A 22791-nucleotide genomic window follows, 5' to 3' on the forward strand; every position below is an offset into this window, starting at 1 on the left:
ATCGTGATACTATAAGTGCATGGATAATTGTAAGTAGATAGCGAGAATGGATGGGTTCGCATCTACACCTTTTTTGTAAGTTGCCGAGAATTGATGGGTTCGTGCAACTATATGGATTTACTGTTTTCATAAGAATGGATGGGTTTATGAAAAACTTATTTGCAGTCCATGTAATGATATACATTTTATGTCTCATAATAGCTTGATGTATAGTACTGACATATTTCTCATGATATGGAAACCGGTTATGAATAATTGTAAGTGGATAGCGAGAATGGATGGGTTCGCATCTACACTTATGTTGGAAATTACGCGAGAATTGATGGGTTCGCTTAATTACGTACACCTACAGGTTACAATTTTCATAAGAATGGATGGGCTTATGAAAAACTTTGAAATTGTGTAAAAATACTTACGTTCCGTAATTACTTGATTTGTAGTATTTATTTATATTTTTCATTATATAGTTACTGATTAGCAATGATTGTAAATCGCGCGAAAATTGACGGGTTCACACAACCATAGGAGTATTGTTGTTGTTTTTGACAAGGGATGTGTCTATGTAAAACAAACGTTTTAGTTTGACGGTTGTAATGTAATAATACTTTGGAATATAATAGTGATTACATTTGTATGAGTAAATTTAGATTTTTCATGTAATGATTACTTATTTCTAGTTGGTATAAGAAAATTGTTAACCTTTTGCAGTGGAATACGCCGAGTGTTAGGTTCATACTGTGTTCGTACATGAGGACATGCACGAGATCAGGATGGACGAGTGTTAGGTTGCAGTTATTTTGCACGATTTAAAATTATAAGTTTGCAACACTGGCGAATGTCACTGGAAAAAGAAAGGATAGGACGGAGGCATTGTGTGACGAGACGAGAGGCGAGAAGGTTTGTAAGGAAAAGGAAGGAATAAAAGTGATCGATAGTAAACGTAAGGAGTTTTATTATAATTACATATCGTACCACTGGTAGGGATTCCTACGCGTTTGTTCAGCAAGTTGAGGAAGCTAGACTTCGACGTGTTTAAACTTTTTCTTATGAACCTAACGAGCCTGTAAAGAAACCAACCCTATTGCGTTTTTAGGTATTTAACTTTTGTAACTATGATGAATAATGGGGTGGTCGTAACTGGTTGATGACTTCATCTCAGTCTGCCGTGACCATGAAAACTGTAAGGACCCGAATAATTTCTTTGTTTGATTGAAAAAAAAAACAAATATACGAATTTACAACGAACTCTAGTTACTGCATTTATGTGTATTTAAGAGAATCTACCAGATACTAGATCATTTAACACCACAGTGGTCCAATGGTTTTCATAATGGGCGCTGGATGACGAGGTCTTGGGTTCGATTCCCAGTAGGATCAATTTGGGAAAACATCTTAATTGTTTCTGGGTGTTCCGGGAGCGTCCTGGTGTTGCTCTGGTACTCATAGTCAATGTTGGGTAACTTCCCGTAAAATGTCAAATAGCGGAATTTTTTTCGGAATAAATCCCGAAATTAGAGAAATTATAACGTATACTACACGTGTTCTATTTAGATCAGTTGATATAAAACAATAATCATTGGTATAATTTAAAGTGCTTATTGAATACAGCGATTGTCTTGTAAAATTTCGAGGTCAGTTGTTTTTTTCTATAGTGAAAATTTTAGGAATCGTGTTTTCATACCGTATACTAATCAGTGAATATCCTCAATTTTACTATATATTTTTTCCAAATAATTGATTCAATACTTTCACTGTCATGCGGAATTATCAAAGCCATTTGAGGTTGTATTGACTCTTACGGCGCGCTGAGCGCCCGCTTGCGACGCCTCCAAAAAGTCGACGTCTCTCACGGCGTAAGCAAAGTAAACGGACGGGTATTGCTCCCCAACAACATTTCTTTGCACCCGACTTTCCGATCACTAGAAAACATAACATGTACTCCATTTTGATCGCGTGCCTACTAGAGGGCACTAGGTTGTTGCTGCACCCGGACGCTACATGGGCGAAAGCGCTGCTAATAGCAGAGCTTTGGGAATCTAAGTAACTAATAGATATATTACCTTGTGAAAGAGTTCGTCCTGGGTAGTTCTGCCATATTACCTATTTCTGCCGCCAAGTAGTAATGTCAGCATTACTGTGTTCCGGTTTTGAAGGGTAAGGGTGCTGGTGAAATTATAGGCACATGGGACTTGACAAGTTTTGTCTCAGGGTGACGGGCGCAGCAGTTGTACCCCTCAGATCTTTGCAATTTAAAGCTCTGAGGCGTGTAGCTTACCAAAAGGCGCACGACTTGTTCGTCCCGTCACTTGATATTATAAAAAAAGCCTATAAAATGTCATCGGCCGAACTAGTAAAAAATATCTATCTACACACATATAGCAACCAATTTGTTCTATATGTTCAGTGTGCTATAAATACTTGCAACAATTTTCCACAACACGAGAGAATTCCCATAAAACTCTCATTTACTTGTCCTCATTCTATTGCATCACAAGATATAAAATCTTATTTTGTTGTTGAGAGCTGTAATGGAGTTATAAAACGTTGAGACTGTCACACGATTCGTGATTCATGTTCCCAAAAAAAAACCGACTATTATCATAGAATTCTCGATGAGGGTCGAATGAAGACCTTGTTGTTGTTGTTGTGTTATTTATATCAACGATCGTTTTATGACTGAATAGGTCTGAAGATCAAAAAACTTATTTAAAAATAATAATAATATGGAAGGAACAGGGAGTTTAGTTTCAAGATCAATGGCAAGGGCACGGAATGATTAAATAAACACGATCGCGGAAAATATATACACCTAGCCAGATAAATATTGCTGTTTGGTTCAGGATAACTGCTTCGTAATATAAAGGAGACTTTATACAAACTGCCTTCGCGGTCGAACGGTTACCATACTGGTCTGCCACACAGAGGGCCCAGGTTCGATTCCCGGACCGGGAGAAATATTTGTATAGCCTGCATTTGTTTCTCTCGTGAGATTGGGTATGATTTGTGGTTGTCTATAGGTATATGTGTATATAGCACCCGCGACATAGGGTTTACCTAGTGCGGGGCTATGAGTATGTGCGTTATTTATATTTATTTGTTTATTATGCACATTTTATACATTGTCTCACGTTCCGTAAGATAAATTATTTTGAAGCAACATAAAAATAAAGCTTTCACAGCCCAAGTCAAAGAATATTAGGAACAAGACTGAAAGCAAGCAAACAAATTTTCAAAATTTTTATTTAAAAATAAATTATCGTAGTAAAACTTGCACCAATAACAACAAAATTTTGGTTTGAAAAACTTGAAACCGTAACGCGCTCAAAGCTTGAATCTTAAAATAGGTTGCTTAGAAAATACAAAATTATAAACTACGCGGTGCGATACTTTGACCTAGGTATTAATTATCGGTTGATACGCTGGACAACTTTCGTGGGTTGAGTAAACGTCTAACTCTTAAAATCAACCAACAGTCAATTTTTACAGTTGCTGTATTGTCAAACAATTGACTTCTCAAGACAATCTTCAAATCCTATACTTATCCAGTATTCTCATACTACAAAAGCTGCCCAATGTCACATGTCATATACTCACAATTCATACATTAACATAAAACTGAGATTCACTCTCATACTATTAAATTGCATAACTCAATTCCACACACGCTAAAGTTAACAAAAACACAAACTTACTTTCTCTGTAAACACTTAGGCTTAATGAAAATTGCTTTATTGAGTCCAAATAAAGCGGGTTATTCACCATTCAACGTGTTATCCGATATTTCCGCACCTTCGAATAAGTGCATGTACGTCTCAACATTTAGGAACACCATTCAATCCTCTTAACAGTTACAAACAGGTTTGACAAAATTCGAGCAGTCTATAAAGACACGATATATTCAAACTAAATTGCAAACGTTTAAATGATACTTCACTTACTTTGACATAGGAGCTTTTAAAACCGTGGACCTTACCATGAGAACTGAAATCTAATAGAGACTTATTAAAAAAAATAAGGTGTTCTTATATCTGTAGGGTTAGCACGGTAGGGCGCGACATGCACAAGCGCGACACAGAAGTGCGAGATATTGCTATTTTATCGCGCTTTATATCGCTCTCGAGCAAGTCGCGCCCTACCATGTTATCCCTACTGGTCACTTTAATTTTCATAAACATTTATACAAAGTTACGACAACTGAAATTCACTTACTGTAGGTACACGTATTCCATGCATAATTCTATTTTCCTCTTGAAACATTTTATGTACCTATGTAAAAGGCACGGCGTACACTTTTATGAGTATTTACTAATTATTTTAACTTAGCCACAAATAGTATGTGTTCTAATTCTATAGTTATGTAGTTCATAAACTAAGTTTGTCAGAGCTGTGTGTAAAGGTCCTAAGGTGTGTCAATGCTATATATTATGTAGGAAGCAGCAATTTCCCTGTTCAGATGAAGGCGTATTATGCAATGAAAACATGGACGCAATGAACAAAAATCTGTTAAATCCTCTTATTATCGACCAATCCTCTGTGAATATCTGCCTTACTCCACCAGTAACAACGTATCGATTTTTATCGAAAGTTAACATTTGCTAAGTCGAGTGTGCAATAAATCGACCAATATCAAATTATAAATTCACAACGTGAGACTCTGGTGCTGAATTAATTAAAATTTATTTTGCTAGGACCGCCTCGACTTCTACTCTAACTTTTTGATCCTACTTGAAAATTGCTTAAATGACCTAAATTGTATTTATTGATCTTAAAATCTTCACCCATCATGGACATTACGATTGCGACGAGTTGATGTTTAATTAAGTACCTAAAGACTTTTTGCAATGAGTGCCAAAGTGCGAATTCCAAAATTAATTGACTGTACAAGAAACGTCGTTTTTTATCACACTTGTGTGAAAGTTATTCATTTATTTCTAAGCTTCACTATAATATTATACATTTTTAAAATTGAAAATTATAAGGTTACTATTACAATAGTATATTAAGACAAGTATGGTAACTCCATACAAAACAGCAGCGCGGCTTGTATGTGTGCACGCCCATCGCGCCGTGTACGGACGTACACATTCACATAATAATGAAAGGCGCTTGTGACGACCAGTGCTTTCCAGCGAAATTATGCAAATGTGTGCATCCGTACACGGCACGCGGCGGGCACACACACATACAAATTTGTCTTATTATACTACGCTATTTACTGCGACTAAAAGCGGTTTGAATATTATATCAAGTTAATTTTATTCTGTACATGTAAATATTGCATTAGTGAAGTGAAAAGTGACTAAATGATATGACACATTTAACTGTAATAGGTAAGACCCGTAGAAATTAAGTTGAGACGTCGCTCAAATAAAGCGTGGCGTATACACGTATGGTTTCACTGTTTCACGAGGTTCCACAATTTTCGAAACACGTCCGAGCGAGATGTCAAAAACTTCTGCAGGTTGTAATTTATAAAAAAATGGTGAAGTCACACAGCACAATCCTAAATTCAACTGAACCGCTCTGACAAAATGTACAGGATAGCTTGATATAAACTTTATTTATATTTGTTATAACGTTCCAGTTTGTGTCAATAATTATCAAGCTGTGTTTGATCTACAATTGCTGTTGTATGTCATACAAAATTTCCCTATAGCTATTTATTTTAAAGCCATTTATTTTAACGTTATTCGAGATGTTTGTACATGTCCTCTATCTGGGGTTTGAAGTAGTTTCGTATCTCGGGCCGCTTTGCCTTCATTGTCGGCGTCAGTAGGCCGTTCTGAACAGAGAACGGATCCGGATGTAGGTAAATATCCTTCACCTGGGAAAACAGATTGCTCAGTTAAAATCATGCATACTTACGAAATAAAAATTCAATTCGGAAAGTTTGAGTTTGCATAAAATTACGTAACTTTACATACATACATATCATCATACCTGTCTCCCATCCCATATCATATATGCCCTTTTCTTCTTGGTACTTTAAGCTCGGTCTTTTTAAGCATATCCTCAATCTGATCGTGATATGTACGCCGAGGTCTGCCTCTCCTCACTCTTCCATCCACATTCGCTCAATAAATTTGTGCTGTCAATCTACAAACATTCATTCTTTCTACATGATCAAACCATCGAAGCATCCTCTTTCTATCCTGGTCACTACATCATCTTTCATAAAACAACGCTCTCTTTCTACTCTATTCAGCAATCAGTCTCTACGACTAATAACGGGCTTATTGCGCAAAGCTCTCTTTCTACAACATTCACCTTACTTTCATGTTTTTTTGCCATACCCACCACTCAGCCACGTGCCACAGCAGTGCTTCTACAAGCGCCTAATTCGAAGGCGCCCTCACTATCATACATTAGAGTTGGGACGAATTATACTATAATTAAGAAGATGACGTATCTGCGATTATGTAACCATGTCAAAATCTGTGGCATTATTTTAGCATCTGTTGTAACTTTAAAAAACTTTATCCCGCCTATCTTACCTGTTCAAAAGTCTTAAGTCCAGCTTGTTTGCCCCACTGCAACATGTCGTCCAAGATGACCTTCTTGACTTGTTCATTCTCGCAAAGCTGCGAGAAGGTCCCCTTGATGCCGTTCTCCAGCGCCCAGCACTTCACGACGTCCACGTCTGGCACCACTACTGCTACCACACACGACTGAAATATTCAGGGTCAAATTTAGAAATGCTACTGTGGAACTATTAGACAAATTACAAATTGTAATTAATATCATTATTCTCTTTCTATTCGTCTTGCGTCTATTTTTTTGTCTTAATTATATCTTACATGAAACGTTATTATAAAATAGAGAGACAATGCGAACCAGTGGTTAGTAACTTAATGTAAGCTGACTGTAAAAATATGAACAAATATGAACTGTTTCTTAATTTTCTTTAGTCACAAAATAATTGAAAACTTCTTGGGGATATATTTCACGATTCAAAAATCTTTAGGGAGAAAGAATGAAAGAGAGTGCTTCAACAGAGTCTTCTTGGGAAAGAGTTCCGAGATGGTCTCCAAATTCCAGTAGAATATCGCACCAGAAAAAGATGAAATATAAAAAAATATCTTACCTTCAGTGATTGGCCGTGCACGAAGACTTGCTCAACATACTGACTCCTTATGTAAATGTTTTCTATTTTTTCAGGAACTATGTATTCACCTTGCGACAGTTTAAAGATGTGTTTTCTTCTGTCAATAATTTTTAGGGTGCCATTCTGAAAGTATAATTACGCACTTAATATATTATCTCTTCCAGAAACGACCAACTGAAAATTGACACTCAATATGTCCTGTACCTTATCTAAAACGCATTGTTAACTTTACAAAACCTGCAGCTGAAAGTTCAATTGAACCAACGATTCCTTATCAGTTCATGGTTCACGTTTTACCATTTGATAAAATTACAAGCACATGGCACTTCTCAACTTATGTTTCAGGGTGACGGGCGCAGTGGCAGTGGCCCTGAGATCTCTGCGATTTAAAGATCAGAGTAGCGCTGCAACCGAGGAGAGTGGAACAAAAAGACAAGACACATTTTACTTGTACTTCTTTTTTAATGCCAAACAGTAATTCTTGTAAGTACGTTTCTGTGAATAATTTATTCAATCTAAACAACAACCGCTAAATTCTCCTTTAAAATAGGTACGTTGCAAATGCACGGATCTGAACACAATGCGACAAGTCCATTCAATCATCAGAAAAACTTATCACCAGACGCACGACTTATTCGTCCCAAGCGATCTTGGCGATCTACCAAGCGATCTTGGTATCATAAAAAAACTACTCACCGGTAGCCATTTGCCAATATCTCCGGTATGGTGCCAGCCGTCCTGGTCTATGACTTCCTTGGTCTTCTCAGGCTCCTTGAAGTAGCCCTTGAAGACATTGGCCCCCTGCACGCATACCTCGCCGTGACCCTGCGCCGCGTAGTATTCCATTTCGGGCACGTCCACAAGCTGGAAAAAGCCGCGAAATTGGACAAGTAACTTTTGATACACTAACAAAGACTAAGAAATAAAACTAATAGTATTAGTATAAACGATATATATATCGTTTCATTGCCTAATGACATATTTATATGACTGGTGCCACGTAACATTTGTAAACAACTGACATCCATAAAATGTACGTTCAGCTGAAAACCTATGGTAGTACTAATTTCATCATCTTTTATTATGCGCACAGCACAGGAATGGAATTCCCTGTATGCGACTATTCTTCCGAGCACATACAACGCGAGCATCTTTAAGGTGCGATTAAATATGCATCTTCTAGGCTAACTCATTCTATCGCAGGCCCCATCTTTGCTCCAGGGCTAAGTAGTGGTCAAGAAGTAAAAGGCTTTTTTTTAAATTCATTTACATAAAAAACCTTTTATGTCACCAGGGACTTCGTAATATTTGTCAAGTGCCCCAATGTTGGATCCGCAATGATCTTTAGGAGACTACTGGGGATGACACCAGCAGTGACGTAGCGTCCGTCGATTTTTGCTTCCCGGGGCCAACCGCCACATTTGCCGCCCCCTCCATTTTCACGGTTACACAAATAGTTCGTTCGGGCAGGGTCGGCTTGATTTTTTATTTTTTTTTCGCCTGCCGTCACCACCTTTGTGTTGTTCAGGATATCGTTTTCTCAAGTAGTGGAATTTATTTTCTAATTTTAAGTAAAAATAATTTCGACTAGTTACTAGTACCGCCGTCCCATTCTTGTGCCACTGGTTGACACGTTTTCTGTTCAGTAGCGACGTCTACTTTTTACGTATTACAAACCATGAAATTCTACTAAGTCTACGCGCATCCGTGAACAATGTTGACGCTCTGAAGCAACGTGGCAACCCTAATAGCGCTAATTTATATCTGTATAACCCAACCCAACCCAATTAAATCCAAAAATTTTGAGAGATTCTGGTTCTCCATTATTTGCGATTTTTACTACTTCTTCAATTATTTCAGTATGTGAACCATCCCCCCACAAGACAGTTTACATCCTGACACGAAATGCTGTTATTGTTAGCTGACTAAACATGGTGTTACTAAAAAATGGTTACGTACCTTCACTTTACAACAAGCGACGGGAGGCCCGACGTGTTCAGGGACGTGATCGCCCTGAACCGTTAGAGTCACCGGTGCAGTGCACTCTGTCTGCCCGTAACCTTCCACGATCTGGTCAGCAAACCATTTTTATCATTAACAGAGTCCCATTTTGGTGGTATGATACATCATACACAGTTTCTACCTTTATGGGTATTTTTGTTTTAATACCAAGTGACGGGACGAACATGTCGTGGGTCTGGTGGTAAGCGACACGCCTGTTCGTAACAGTTGCAGTGCCACTCAGAGCTTTAAACCGCTAAGATCGGAGGGGTACTGCCACTGCGCCCATCACTATCACATAAGTTGACAAATCGCATGTGCCTGTAAATTCGCAGCACATTATTGCTCGGCGGTAGAAATCGGTAATCCGCCAGTAAATATGAAGTAGCAGTCTACTTCATATTATTTATTAACTGAATAATTTGGCTGAAAACTTTGCATTTCATCTGTGACTATTTTTGGTACAGTACATTTATATCGGAACACCAATAAAAACCTCAAAATAACCCAGTATTTTTGTAAAACACTGGTCGGTTATTTTTCTTTTTTATTTTACAATTTTGTCGAATTTAAAATAAAAAAATAGTCGACTGACATTTTTTTCCAAATTCCTAGTTCACTTCGAGTGGTTCAAGGTTGACTTTGCGTTCTTGTAAATAAAAATTTTAACAATTTTTTCTTTTCGAGCCCTTTCCAGGTCCCGAAACTTTGATTTCTTTGACAAAACTCGCGATTTAAGTCCAGAATAAATATCCGGAATAGTTTCATTTCCTATATGTAACAAAGGCGAAAACCTAAGAACTCAATAATATCTTCTTTATAAAAAATGTAAAAAAAGGATATCGATTAATTTTGTTTTTTTTTTAACTAAAGGGTGAGTAAATGGATGTTAAGATGTTTATTTCTTTAAATATAAACGTTACAATTTCATATTAACAATTTTTTGCTCCTCTAAAGATGCCATTTGTGTGGTTAATGAGATGTGACAGCTTATGAAATTTAAAAATTAAATACTCAGCAAAACAAACTAAAGGGCAAATATTCTCTACATATCTCATAAAAAATATGACCAAACCATTTTCATAAATCTACATTTTACTAGTTAATTTCATTCAACGTTATACAAACACATAGCCTTCACGGTCTGGAAAACTTTCAATTCTGAATCTTATTTTATTTTAAATTTATAAACATCGATAAAGAAAATCTAATAAGTTACACCCAAATATCCAATCATCATAATCTACGGCAAAAGTTATAACACGCGATATTCATAAAACTTAAATTACAACTATAAAATTTGTTTTACATCTCCACAGCTGTAAAATCCACTAAACTGACGAACAAATTATACGTGAGATCAAAGACTTTCTTAGGGATCAAGGAAGTATAACACGTTTAACTTATTTTTAATAGTTTTTATGAAGAAGACTCATTTTCAACCGAATACATGATAAAATAGGTTGAAGATATTGTACGAGTATAATATAGAAACATCAATAAGGCCGTTACAATCCGATTGGTTCGAATATTAGTTTTCCTATATGCTGGAGACACGTGGACGCTGCGTGAAATTGAGAAGAAGAATAAAGATGTCCTGGAAATGTGGTGTTGGAGAAGAATGTTTGGGTATCATGGACATAGTTTCGTACAATCGTCTCCATACTCCATAAACTCAGCATCAAGCAGTGTCTGTCTATTCTGATACAAATTCGCATCTCGAAATTCTTCGGCCATGTCTCAATATGTAATGGTGACTCCGCAGAGTGTCTTATATATTATAGGTATAGTAGAGAGCACTAGATCAATAAAAAAACTGCAGTGGTCCTTTGCATGAGTGTACCAAGGAAACCACCAACAGAGAGCAATGACGAGATGTCGTGAGGCAAGTTATATTTACATACAAACGTACTCCGTGTTGACAACGGCCGCTATGTCAAGAGTGCTACTGAAACGAAGAAGATTACAGTAACTAAAACGTAACTTTCAGTTCGAGTTTCGTTGCTTTCGGTACTAATTTGATCTGATTTCACTACAAACATTACCTACAAACGCCGACGAAAATAAATATACACAACGAACTATCAAACAGGGTCGTCTCTAAATAAATAAACAACTGTATCTCGCACAATAATAAATTATACCATCGATAGTCGTAAACAAAGTTTAAGTCCAAAACCAACAATGCTTGATTTATAGACTGTGTGCTAATAAAATAGATATCGATATAGATGTAGAAATATTTAGCAGACATTATTATACGAAATGGCTTTCAAATGTTATGGGTGGAAATATACCAATTGCGAGTTTCGGTTGGATCTCAATATATTTGTAGTTCTTCGTAAATCTGGAATATTCCAGACAAAATTAGAAAATTAGTATGAAATATTTAATGCCGTATACAAAGGGACCGTAGTAGTCTCATCAAATTTCTGTCATAATTTCAAATTTGTATTGAATTGATATTCAATTATTTTTAAGTGAAATTACCCTACTATTTTGTTATAATTATTAATACTGTTCTACTGTTACTATTCTGTTTTATTATTACTATATTGGTTTTCTTCTCTTCGATAGATGCAAATAGTTTAATACGAAAAATTTGATGTCAACAGATTACTAAAATCATAACCTAACAGTAACACAGTTGCACATTATATGTGTCCCTGCACAGAAAAAACATACCCGGACTCTATCCTCGCATCGAACAACTTTGTAGTTGATAACTTGGCAACAATCCCTAAGCCTCTATGGCGGTTTACTTTACATCGTCGACTCAGCCACCCAAAGATTTAGGCCTTCCGGTACGCTACATATTTAAAAAGTTAATTAACGAATAAACCGCTACTCACCAGACATCCAAGAGCGCAGCGAGCAAAGGTAAGAACGTTTCCAGCAAGTGGTGCAGATCCGACGACCATGATGCGCAATCTACCGCCCATACCCTCGCGAACCTTTCGGAACACTAGCTTGTCCCATATTGAGTCTCCGCGAACAATTCCTCTGAAAGTATATATGTTCATTTTTATTACAATATAAATGCAGTTATCAGACTCATACATACCAAATGCGTAGTAACTTTGCGATCAGCTACTAAAATAAAGGTGTTCATCAAAGGCGTACAAGCGAACTAAGCGTATAAGCGAACTAAGAAGAACGCTAACTAAACAAAGGCATATCTAAAAATAGAATAGCCTAAACCTTGGCTCTCAGAATAAAGATTTCTCAAGAAATTTCTATACAAAAAACCCCACCGCATTAATACAGCAGGTTGCAAAGAAAACTAAGCACGCATCTGCAATTACTATAAAATTTTCCATGTTTATAATTCCAAATAAAAAAAATCTCTAACCTCTTCAATTCTGATTCCTTGGCGGAAAGTGCCATATTGAAGAGCAGTCTCTTTATCTTCGAACTGGAAATTTCGGACTGAGCCTTGTCATAGAGTCTATTTAAAAGACGCGGCACCGCTGGCATCATCGTTGGTTTCAAAGCCGTCAGATCATCAGCTAGTCTTCTGATATCTCCACTGTAGAAACCAACTGCTCCGCCTACCATGTAGAGAGCATTCTAAAAGCATAATTTCACATTTTACTTTACATCCTTCGGTAAAATCTAAGTAATTCTGAAAGGAACAAGGCCATCAAGAACATAACCAAAATTAACCTCTACAATTTAATAAATTGAAGTTACTAATCAATAAACGTTCTCACTTACTGGATTACAAAGCCTTACCTCACAACACCGCTCAAGCATGTGGGCTAGTGGTAGAAAGGAAATCATGACGTCATTCTTTGTAGGCCGATGTTCACCCAACTGCATAGTAACGCTGCACATAGAGGCTACCACATTCTCGTGCGTCAGCATCACGCCTTTTGGCATTCCAGTCGTGCCTGAGGTGTAGCAGATCGTGCAAATGCTTTCTGGTCTTGGAGGCTGCAATGTGAGAAAACATGTAAAATTATAATGGGTAAGGAATATTATTGCCCCGTCGCTGAAAGTGTTTCATAGAAAAATAAAAACCCGTTTTTTTGCAATTTCAATTGCAATTAGGTAAAAAGTAGTTGTTTGTAAAATAATTGTGATCTTAGAAAATGTAATGATCACCAATATCGTTTTAATTGGCATCAGTTCGTAAAATTCCTTTAACAAAAAACCTTTAGATTTATCATCTAACAATATAATAAATAATCAACTTACAACACAAGGATGATCCTTTTGTGCTCCTTGAATTTCTACGTCGGTGAACTTGAGTATTTCGACGCCGCGACTTTTGGCCCTTTGATGCGTCGACGGGGACACTTCCTTGATCGTGATCAACTTCCTCAAACATCGTGGAGATTGATCGAGCAACAGGTTTGCTTTCTTGTCATCTTCACATACAACCACTGACATTTCAGCTGAAAATTATTGAAATTGTTTAAAAAAACCGGTTTAGAAACAGAAGTCCCAAAGAAGAAAAATGTAGAGACTCAATAAATTAAAAACAAAATTAATTATTTTTTTTAACAAATAAAATTTGAGCGATTGTTGTAAATAGTAGAATAAGTATAATGAAAAGAATCAAATGAAATTGAACACAAGACAAATCCAATCAGGTAATGTTGAAGATATTCGATTTAGTACAAGTTGAGGTAAATCGAGACTTAAACTCACTTTGATTAACAATGAAGGCACATGCATTGGCTCCTAATGTGTCGTACAATGGTACAATGACCATTGAATAACAGTAGGCGGCTTGTTCTGTCATTATCCATTCGGGACAATTTTGTGAATAAATACCTGAAAACGATGACAAAGACGTGTTTAAAAGAAATGTTTCAAATTAAGTACTTCAATAAATATTTAAAGATAATTATCGGGGAACATACAAAATAAACATTGGGTCGTAGATGTATGCCGATAAAGCATGTAATCATGACATTTATACACAATGTATGACAATTTTACTCACCCACGAAAGTGTTTTGACCAGGTACAAGGCCTTGGCATATAAGTCCGGAACCGAAGTTTTTAGCTCGGAGCAGTGTCTCGTTGTAGTTCTGCCATACGTAGGGCTTGTTTGGTCCCTCGCGCCACCCGAGACAGTTGCCATTATCTGAAAGCGTAATAACAGTAATTAAAAATTTCATACATAAATTAAACGTTTTGCAAAATCAATTTGCCACATAATCTTAAGAAACAAAATGGCAGGATAGTCCAGAACTTTTGGGTCTTGTTTTTATTTCCAATAACTTCGCAAAAACATTAACTAAAAGATCTGACTACCACTAGTAGCATAAATTGAGTGTAACTGTGTTCCATAAACCTGTTGGTGCTATTAGCAATGTTTTGTAATACGCAGGTATTATCGTATTTATCGCTAACGAGCGGAAATGTGGAAGGAAATGGGGTGGGTCTAGAAATGTGCCTTGGGGCACTCCCACCTCGTTGCACTTGAAAATATTTTCTGAGTAATTCGACCCCTTTTATTTATTTTATGTTATGTACAAATGTACCAAATAGGAGTATATGAATGTAAAAAGTGATGAGCCAATATGAAGTAACTATGAATGAATCTGTTCTTTAATTAATAGAAATCATTTAAGTGAATGGAATGCCGTAATTGTACTCACTAGATTCTCTGACTCCTCTGCGGAAAGTTTCGTAAAGTGTTCGAGTGTCCTCGTGAAGATACCGAAGATATTTGCCATTTTTAGCGTCTTTATAAAATTTGGACACGCGAACCATCTCAGGCCCCTGAAAACGAAACAAATAAAATCAAGTTACAGAATTGCAAATTTTTGTACTGAGTAACATGTAGGTAGGTAATACCATTTTTGGGTCACCGTACATATTGAAACCTTTTAAGGCACGGGAAGCTAATCAGTTCTAATTGTATTATACCCAGTGTCGTATTCACATTGTCTATACAAACTGAACAACTAAAGTAATATTTAGTTTGACATAAAAACATTGCAAATATGCAGAAACAAAAGTGTTTTGAAACTATGGCAACAGAACGGAGCCTTCAAAGTAACGTAAAGTCACTAAAATCATATGCAAATAACTCTTCCGTTAACCTAATGACATATTTGTCCTACTAACTCCGAAACTTGAAGCATGAAGCACTCTTACACACTACGGTATATTATTATAGTCTGGCATAATGATAAATGGAACAAAGAACGGGTCAAAGTCACTAGTGGGAAACTAACAATGTTTCGCCAAATTGACATAGCATGAAGTGTTATGTCATTAAGATAATGGTCAGAACAAACGATGTAATTGTAGGTTATGGAGTCATTCAACTGTGAATACATAGTTGTTTAGTTGATCCTTTGGATAAATGAATGAGTGAATGAACTACTTGGTCTGAGACTGATAAAACGAACGTTGGTTTCATTTATGCGAAATTGGTGAGCTGCCTAAGTTTAAGAAACAAATTATGAAGGAAACTCAAAGTTTGCCTAACTTCAAGACTTGCTTAGCTCGCCATTTTTGCTTAGTCGAAGTCAAAGTTAGTTTTATAAATCTCAACCTTACACTGCGTAATATTATCTCCAATTAACAATATTGCGGTAGACATAGACGTAAGAGAGCAAAAAAACGTCAACAAAGTAATAGTAACATCCGTTATGAAAATACTCGCACGCTGTTTTATAAAATGTCGTATCTGATTTAGATGACGAAAAACAACTTACGAAAGCATCGTGTCACATGATCTTGAATTTTAGTAACAAGGTTAATAGGAAATGTGGTCAGTGTAGCGACACGAAGCAGAAATATGTAGCCGCCATGTAAGCGCGTATTTATAGCGTACCTTTCTGACATATACATTAATTTGGCTGTTCTATTTCTGTTTTCACTAGATACCAGAATATAAAGAATAGATTGTGTAAATTTGACTTAGCAGATTTTAATATGAGTGTTTTCTATAATCGAGAAAAATTAATTTGCTTTCTTTGCCAAATTTAAAAATCATTTCGGTCAGTCGCATTTTTTAAGGCTAAACATTTTCTTTTGTACACTTCATAGTAGGGTTTTTAGTCTCATTACATTTCCGCGTCCCGGAAAAAAAAGACTTGGTGCGATCTTGGAAATCCCGGGTAAAACGAAACTTTCGAGACTATTCCAAAAGTAGGTTTCCATCCTTATAGGTTAGATATTGAGGCAATTAAAACATAACATTTTAATCAAGTCTTTTATTAACTTACAAAAAATAACTGTGATTGTTAATTTTTATAGTGGGTACGCAACAACAAGGGGCGTTTAATATCGGTTCTTCAATCTCCACAGATTAAGTTCCACTCCGCATTACAACTTCCATGTGACTAGAATAAAAAATACTGTCAGTTTAGTAGATTTTTTAACACTGTTTAATTAACTACCTCCAAGTCCGAACGGTTGCCATACTCGACTGTCACGCAGAGGCCCTGACTTGGATTCCCGGACCGGGAAAAATATTTGTATGGCTTACATTTCTTTGTCTCGTGTGTTGGGTGTAATATGTGATTGTCTATATGTGTGTCCATGGCACCCGCTATGCAAGGTTTCCCTAGTGTAGGGCTATAAGTGTGTGCGTTATAAAAAGTTATAAAAGTGATTTAAAACTCAAAAGTCTCGACATTTACGAAAATAACAAAAAAATGTCGAGATTCGAAGTTTTCGGGACTGAAATTCCCGGTATGAAAGCTCTAGTTCATAGCAATGTACATTATATTACTTAATATTAATAGCCATAATAATATAATAAAAAGTTAATGTACAAGTGCTTCCGTTCATAAACATGCGTTGACTAACACTCATTAAGAAGGAGGCTACTTCTATAGACCTGTTAGCTAATTAATCTCAAGAAAGCTTCAAGAGGGTTTCTTGGTAATACGCAATAACTAAAAATATGGTGTCTTTGAGACACTTGACATTGTAGACACATTTAGCCAGTCACTATTTCCGCATACCCGATCTTGAGCTCTTCCAAAATATTATACGCTATGTTGTGATAAAGCAGCGAATGGTAAGCAATAACCTGTAGTAAAATCATCTCCAAATAGATGTTATTGTCACCTACTCACTCATCAAAACAACTTTGTTGCACAAGCTAATCAGGAATGCATTACATTGGCAGCGTTCGGATATATCACACCAACTATCGATCATACTCGTATGTTTATTTTGTTTAATAAAGGACTAGACATTAAAAACACAAACGATCATAGATAAATAAACATTCACGATCATGGGATATTTTGAATCGTAATTGCTTGTATACGTAATGGTGATGATTGTAATGATATAGTGGAGACGTTGAAAGCTAATACTAAATTACAACTAAACAAAGACACGTGCTACTCATCAGAGAATATGAGTGATGCGGAAATTTGGCAAATTTTCAGAAAATGTCACGGGACATTGCTTACACAGGGCTACTGCACTTTTGTTACGTAAATAACATTACGTTGATTTATCGTATGTATTAATATAGATAAGAAATAATTCGAAAAAGTTTATGACAAGTAGAATTCATTTACGAAGACGAAGAACGACAATGTCTTTGACACTACCTTAATTGAATAAAGCAAAACTAGTCATGAGAGAGGAAACAGTTAGGGGACAGAGTGACTGAAAAGTGGAACACCCATAATAAACCAATAAATAGCTTCGACATTCGTTTTCGACCTCACAATCAAGTATTAACTACCGTCACGTGAACGCTAACTAACAAATGCATTCTGTAAACCGGTGACACCAAAATATTGACATATACAAATTGTGAAATTATTCAAGACAAGTAAATAAAGACCACATCGTTAACTCGACTGTATTTTATATTTGGGCTTTAAGGTCAATAAACCGAAAATTTAATTCAATTAAACAATCATTATTTGGAACAAAATTCATAAAGTTCAATAGACCTACAAACAAATGGATATTTTGGTACAGCTATTTGGAATTCGTATAGCCTATGGTCACGCGATTACGATAGTTAATATTACGATCTATTATTATTTTGTAAGTGGATGAAAAGCATGCTTTCAGAATCATCCTCGTATACTGAAAAGAAATCAAAAGAGTTTCTTAAAATAACAACGCCGCGTGTTGTAATCCCTCAAATATACACAACATTTTGAATTTTGTCATGTGATTCATTTCACACAGTTTGCCAAAACTTTTTAGATGCCATAGGATAAATATGTTCTGGCCTCCCATTTCAAATTTATTCAGCATTAAATCATTAAACTGTCGCAACCCCTAAAACAAAAATTTGATATATAATAATTTGCCCTAAATCAACAGATCATTTTATTTAGAATTTTCTGTTACTATTGTTAAAATGTGACATCTATAATGAATGCGTTGTTTCCGGACCGTGGAGTAATTACTCTAGTAAAAAAGCAATAGCTGCAACGTGTTTAGTGTTTTATTTAATTATTTCACTTTTGCCGTGTATAAAATATTATGTCAACATTGTAGAATAAGGTTTACAATAAACGCTAACCTAGTACAAAACAAAGACGTCTTGCTAATTTAAGGTAAAATGTTTTTGGATCGATAAGATAAAACTTTCTAGAGTTTGATTCTATTTCCCATCGGCCACATTTATCTTCGACAATGGGTTTCTCAATGTTCTGAATCTAATTGTAAACTTTGCCAACAGCCGAACAATGTGTTTAACTGTTGACTATCCCTCTACCTTTAATGACATTGGTTTACATTTGGCAAAATCACGTTGCATTTCTTACGCAATGTAAACATTGGCTTAGAGATTGTCCGTGCATAAATTAATTTAAATCACCGCCATTGAAAATTAATTACAATTACAGGAGTTGAAATGACTTATTTCAAATGGAACCAATTATTTTGCACGGTACAATTTAAAAAGGTTTGATGAAATCAAAATTGTTAAACTTGATTGCTTGTGCAATACGCACAAGCAATCAAGTTTAATAATTTTCTAAAAAGTTCTTACGACCCTGAACGCAGTCTCATCATTGATGGTTATTTTACGACACCAAGCTGAGGTACTCACTTTAAGGGCCTCTGATTGTTCGTTCAAGTTTATCGGAGGACGTATCGGAGTGACTCCGATGCAGCAATTACAGCAGGTCATGTTCACTAAGTTTTAATATCACTACAAAATGCACTATTTCAGATTACTCTTAATAATGCGGTGATGCATTGCACAATGATCATTCTTTTAGCTAAGTCGAGTCTTTTCACTTTTCGCGTCACGTGAACGGAGCCTTCGTTAGTTTCGATTATTTCGAATGTTCTTGACTTAGGTATGATTTGTGACACGTAGGCAGCCAAGTTCGAGAGACTCGTCACTTTCGCTAGAGACGTTTGGGAACTGACAGGAGAGCTGCGAGCAGGGCTGCTAGTGGTACAATGAGTTAAAAATACCGCTCGAAGATGCGCTCTGCCAACTCTAGAGCGGCGGCAATGTGGATTTGGGCAACTTGATCTTTGATACGTCGATATAAAGGAGTTCGCTTTCGTCATATTTGTTTCAATTTTATTTCAGTTCACACACAATGTCATAATAGTAATAATCATAATATACTCCGTCAACATTCGACCCAAATATCTAATATACGTACAACACATAAATGCATTGATTTTATTACGGTAATCTCCATTTATATTAAGCCATAGTTTTGTAATACCGAATTGAAAGTGGTATCTAAAAACATGTGCTTGTGTACATGCCTATAATTAGAAATAGGAATCCCAAAGACAATGTCATTTGTGAAAGCAACAACCTTTTAAAGTTCATAGAAGTTTCTTAAGACCTAATTTATTCATATTATCGTTCGACAACTGTTTCGATAAGTAATAGATGTTATCGGTTGTAAACACCAAAATATCAGGTAACTCTTAGGTTTATATTAAAATCTGATTAATATACCACTGTCGAATTATGTTCTTGACTGTGAATATACTATAAGTCCCTTACTTACCTATTTACTTATTAGGTTCATTCCATTGACCTACCAAGTTCATTCATTGTCGCGTCTGGCTTATCAATTAGCAATCTGTATTGCTGTTTTTGAATAGATGTCTAGTTAATGATTCGTCACATTGTTTGCGCGCATTTCACAATAACTCACACATTTAGAATTAACTTCAACTTTCCGGGAATTTGGAAATGAAACTATTTTTTCGGGTCTAAATCGCATATATTCGTTTTTTCAAACAAACTAACGTTTCGAGCCATTTACAGGTCCCATGATCGCGACTGACATTTCTGGAAATTTACAAAATCCACTATCACGTCACGTTTTGTGTAGCAAAATATTACTCGCCCAGAAATAATATCAAGAAACATCATGAGATTTTATAGATAGATAATAATGCAAGATGTTGGATCAATAAATGTGTTAAAAAACCAAACGTTACAGAATGATTTAACCACAATGGCATCTGAAAACTTACCGCTTCAAGAAGACTCTGCTCATGGAGTGTGACCAGTGGCTTCTCGGGCTTGGGCCTGGTGCTGAGGTAGAAGGCAGATGCCGCGGCGACACCAGTCAGCGCCAATGCACCCGCGGAACCTCCGACCATCCATAGGTACTGATCAATTTCGCTCACTGATGGCAATAGAAAGACGAATATTTGATAAGGGCAATAATATTAAATGAAATAGATTTATGCTCACAATACTAAACTCTAATGTCTAATGGCATTAAGTCCGCCATTTGTACAGTTTTGTGTGCAATTAAGTTTAATAAATAAATAAATAAATAAACCAACAAACGGATTAAATATCACATCTCACATAGTAAACATTCAGTTGTATATTAACATATAAATGTATGTACTTAAACATAAAGATGGAATAAACTGATCTGTGTAAAAATAAACGTTTCAACATTATAACGCGCCTAAAATAAATACCAAAGCTGACATTAACACTACTTACTAAAGCTTTAAATAACATACAATTTTAATCCTTTCACTATAAGACAGACAAAGTGGGCAACAAAATTACTAATTATACCTGACAGTAACTCGAATGACAATTTACTGAGTCATATTTACACACTGCCTGATTAATAGCTCGTTAAAAGCAAACCAAGCAATGTGATTATAACGGGTCTTTTAAATTTTGATCAAAGTATTTGTTCGTAAGAGTATTTACGATAGTGAACAGGAAATGTTCTTAAATTTCCTAGGTAAGAGAATGCTGAAAATTTTCGTATTAATTTGCATCTTAGCACTAGCTCATGTTCTCGTAAAAAAATATTTCTTTGTAATTGGAAAAAAGGTTGGTTTACCAGTTCCTAACCATTGTATTTCTCTAAATAAGGAAATATCAAAACGACAACTTTCATGCGGCCAAGTGACTAGTTCCTGAACTATAAACTGCACGCTGCAGCTAGTTTAGAAAGTGGAAACTGTGGGGCGCGTGCGCCGACAGACGTTCACATTAGCGCATAGATTTCTCGGGATTCTCTCGCGCTTTCCACTGACACACTTTTACGTCTATGTTTACTGTGTTTCTGCCTACTGAGAATATACAAGTGCACATAACACATAGACAGATATTATAGACTTTGATGTTGTCTTTTAATAGAGTTGTAAACACAATGATCTTGACTGTATTAGAATGTAGGTCAAACAACTCAAAACTTGAATGAAATTAGGGACAGGGCAATCTGAGTCGCAAAAGTCAATGTCGAAACCAACTCATTAGAAGGGCTCGTATAAGTAGTATGAAGGTAACGTTTAAGGTCGGTTTGCCCTCGATACCTTGACGATTGTGCGGGAGGTACTTGATTTCAAAAGTTAGAACCTTGATGCTCAAATTTCCCTTCATTGTAGATTCATAAAGCGTAACGGCCCTTAAAGGCCCGCCTACTTTTACAATAATAGAAACGGCTCACTTTAATAATAGTATTATTATTAGAAGCCTATAAGCAAACAAGTCAAGCTCGTATTAAAGTCAGTATCGGCTTATAACGATGGCGTTAATAATTCACTTTTCAATCGGACAAAGTACAGAACCCTACGATATTGAAGTTTAGGTACATAATTACTAGCTTCACATGTTACTTCTAGACCAAGTAATTCGTTTTAAATTGGTTATTGATCGGTCCATTTGAAAAAGAATATTAATGACCTGGCTTATAAATTGTTATATTTTGAGTTTCACCGATTACTTACAGCTATTGCATTGATTCCACCAAATCGTTTTCTCCTTGTCGTTAGCTTCAGTCTTCTGTTTTTCAGTCTTCTTCAATTTCTTCTGAATTTTGCGACATTTTTCCTTAATACTGAACTCAGTTTTAGCACTTTCCACATTCCCTTTGTCCTTCTTAATACTAAAACCAAACCTTCCGCTGCCCATTTTATTGTTTTTGCACATGACGTTTAATATTGAATTATCGTCGATGCATTACCATTTTCTTTGTTGTTATATTTCTAGACCACTACACGTGAATTGGTCAAAACGTTCAAACTTCTCTAATTACGGCCGACATCGGATTGTCGTAAAGATGTTCGATATCGAATTAAACTATAACGGAATGAATTGAAATTCATAAGGCTATAAGGTTTTATGGAGTTATCTTGTAAAGATTGGCCTTGTCAGTTCATTAACACGATTGTAATCCATATCTATAGTAATCCAGCTGCTGATAACTGTGTGGTCAGTGAACCGAAATTTTAGAAATAAACCAAAGTCCTGGCAAATTCTGATAATT

General features: G+C 36.0%; 1 protein-coding gene across 4 annotated transcripts in view; it reads right to left on the reverse strand.

The window, feature by feature from the left end:
* Positions 1–4114: 4114 nt before the first annotated feature.
* Positions 4115–22791, reverse strand: part of LOC113231190 (long-chain-fatty-acid--CoA ligase 5) — a 62013-nt gene continuing 43336 nt past the window's right edge. For 2 of the 4 annotated variants that reach the window (XM_026465377.1, XM_026465378.1), the window contains exons 2-14: positions 20522–20676; positions 14722–14845; positions 14061–14204; positions 13763–13888; positions 13307–13506; positions 12842–13042; positions 12459–12676; positions 11959–12109; positions 9065–9175; positions 7802–7969; positions 7085–7228; positions 6495–6668; positions 4115–5824 (exon numbers count right to left, since the gene is read on the reverse strand). In XM_026465377.1, the coding sequence (XP_026321162.1) occupies positions 5687–5824; positions 6495–6668; positions 7085–7228; positions 7802–7969; positions 9065–9175; positions 11959–12109; positions 12459–12676; positions 12842–13042; positions 13307–13506; positions 13763–13888; positions 14061–14204; positions 14722–14845; positions 20522–20676 (2054 nt within the window). In that variant the 3' untranslated portion in view covers positions 4115–5686. Of the gene's footprint in view, positions 5825–6494; positions 6669–7084; positions 7229–7801; positions 7970–9064; positions 9176–11958; positions 12110–12458; positions 12677–12841; positions 13043–13306; positions 13507–13762; positions 13889–14060; positions 14205–14721; positions 14846–19115; positions 19463–20521; positions 20677–22252; positions 22519–22791 lie in introns of those variants that run through there. The other 2 variants (XM_026465375.1, XM_026465379.1) reach the window with 2 other exon arrangements.

The sequence above is a fragment of the Hyposmocoma kahamanoa genome, unplaced genomic scaffold, assembly GCF_003589595.1.
Source record: "Hyposmocoma kahamanoa isolate Upper Pololo Valley unplaced genomic scaffold, ASM358959v1 65, whole genome shotgun sequence".
Classification (NCBI taxonomy): Eukaryota; Metazoa; Arthropoda; class Insecta; order Lepidoptera; family Cosmopterigidae; genus Hyposmocoma; species Hyposmocoma kahamanoa.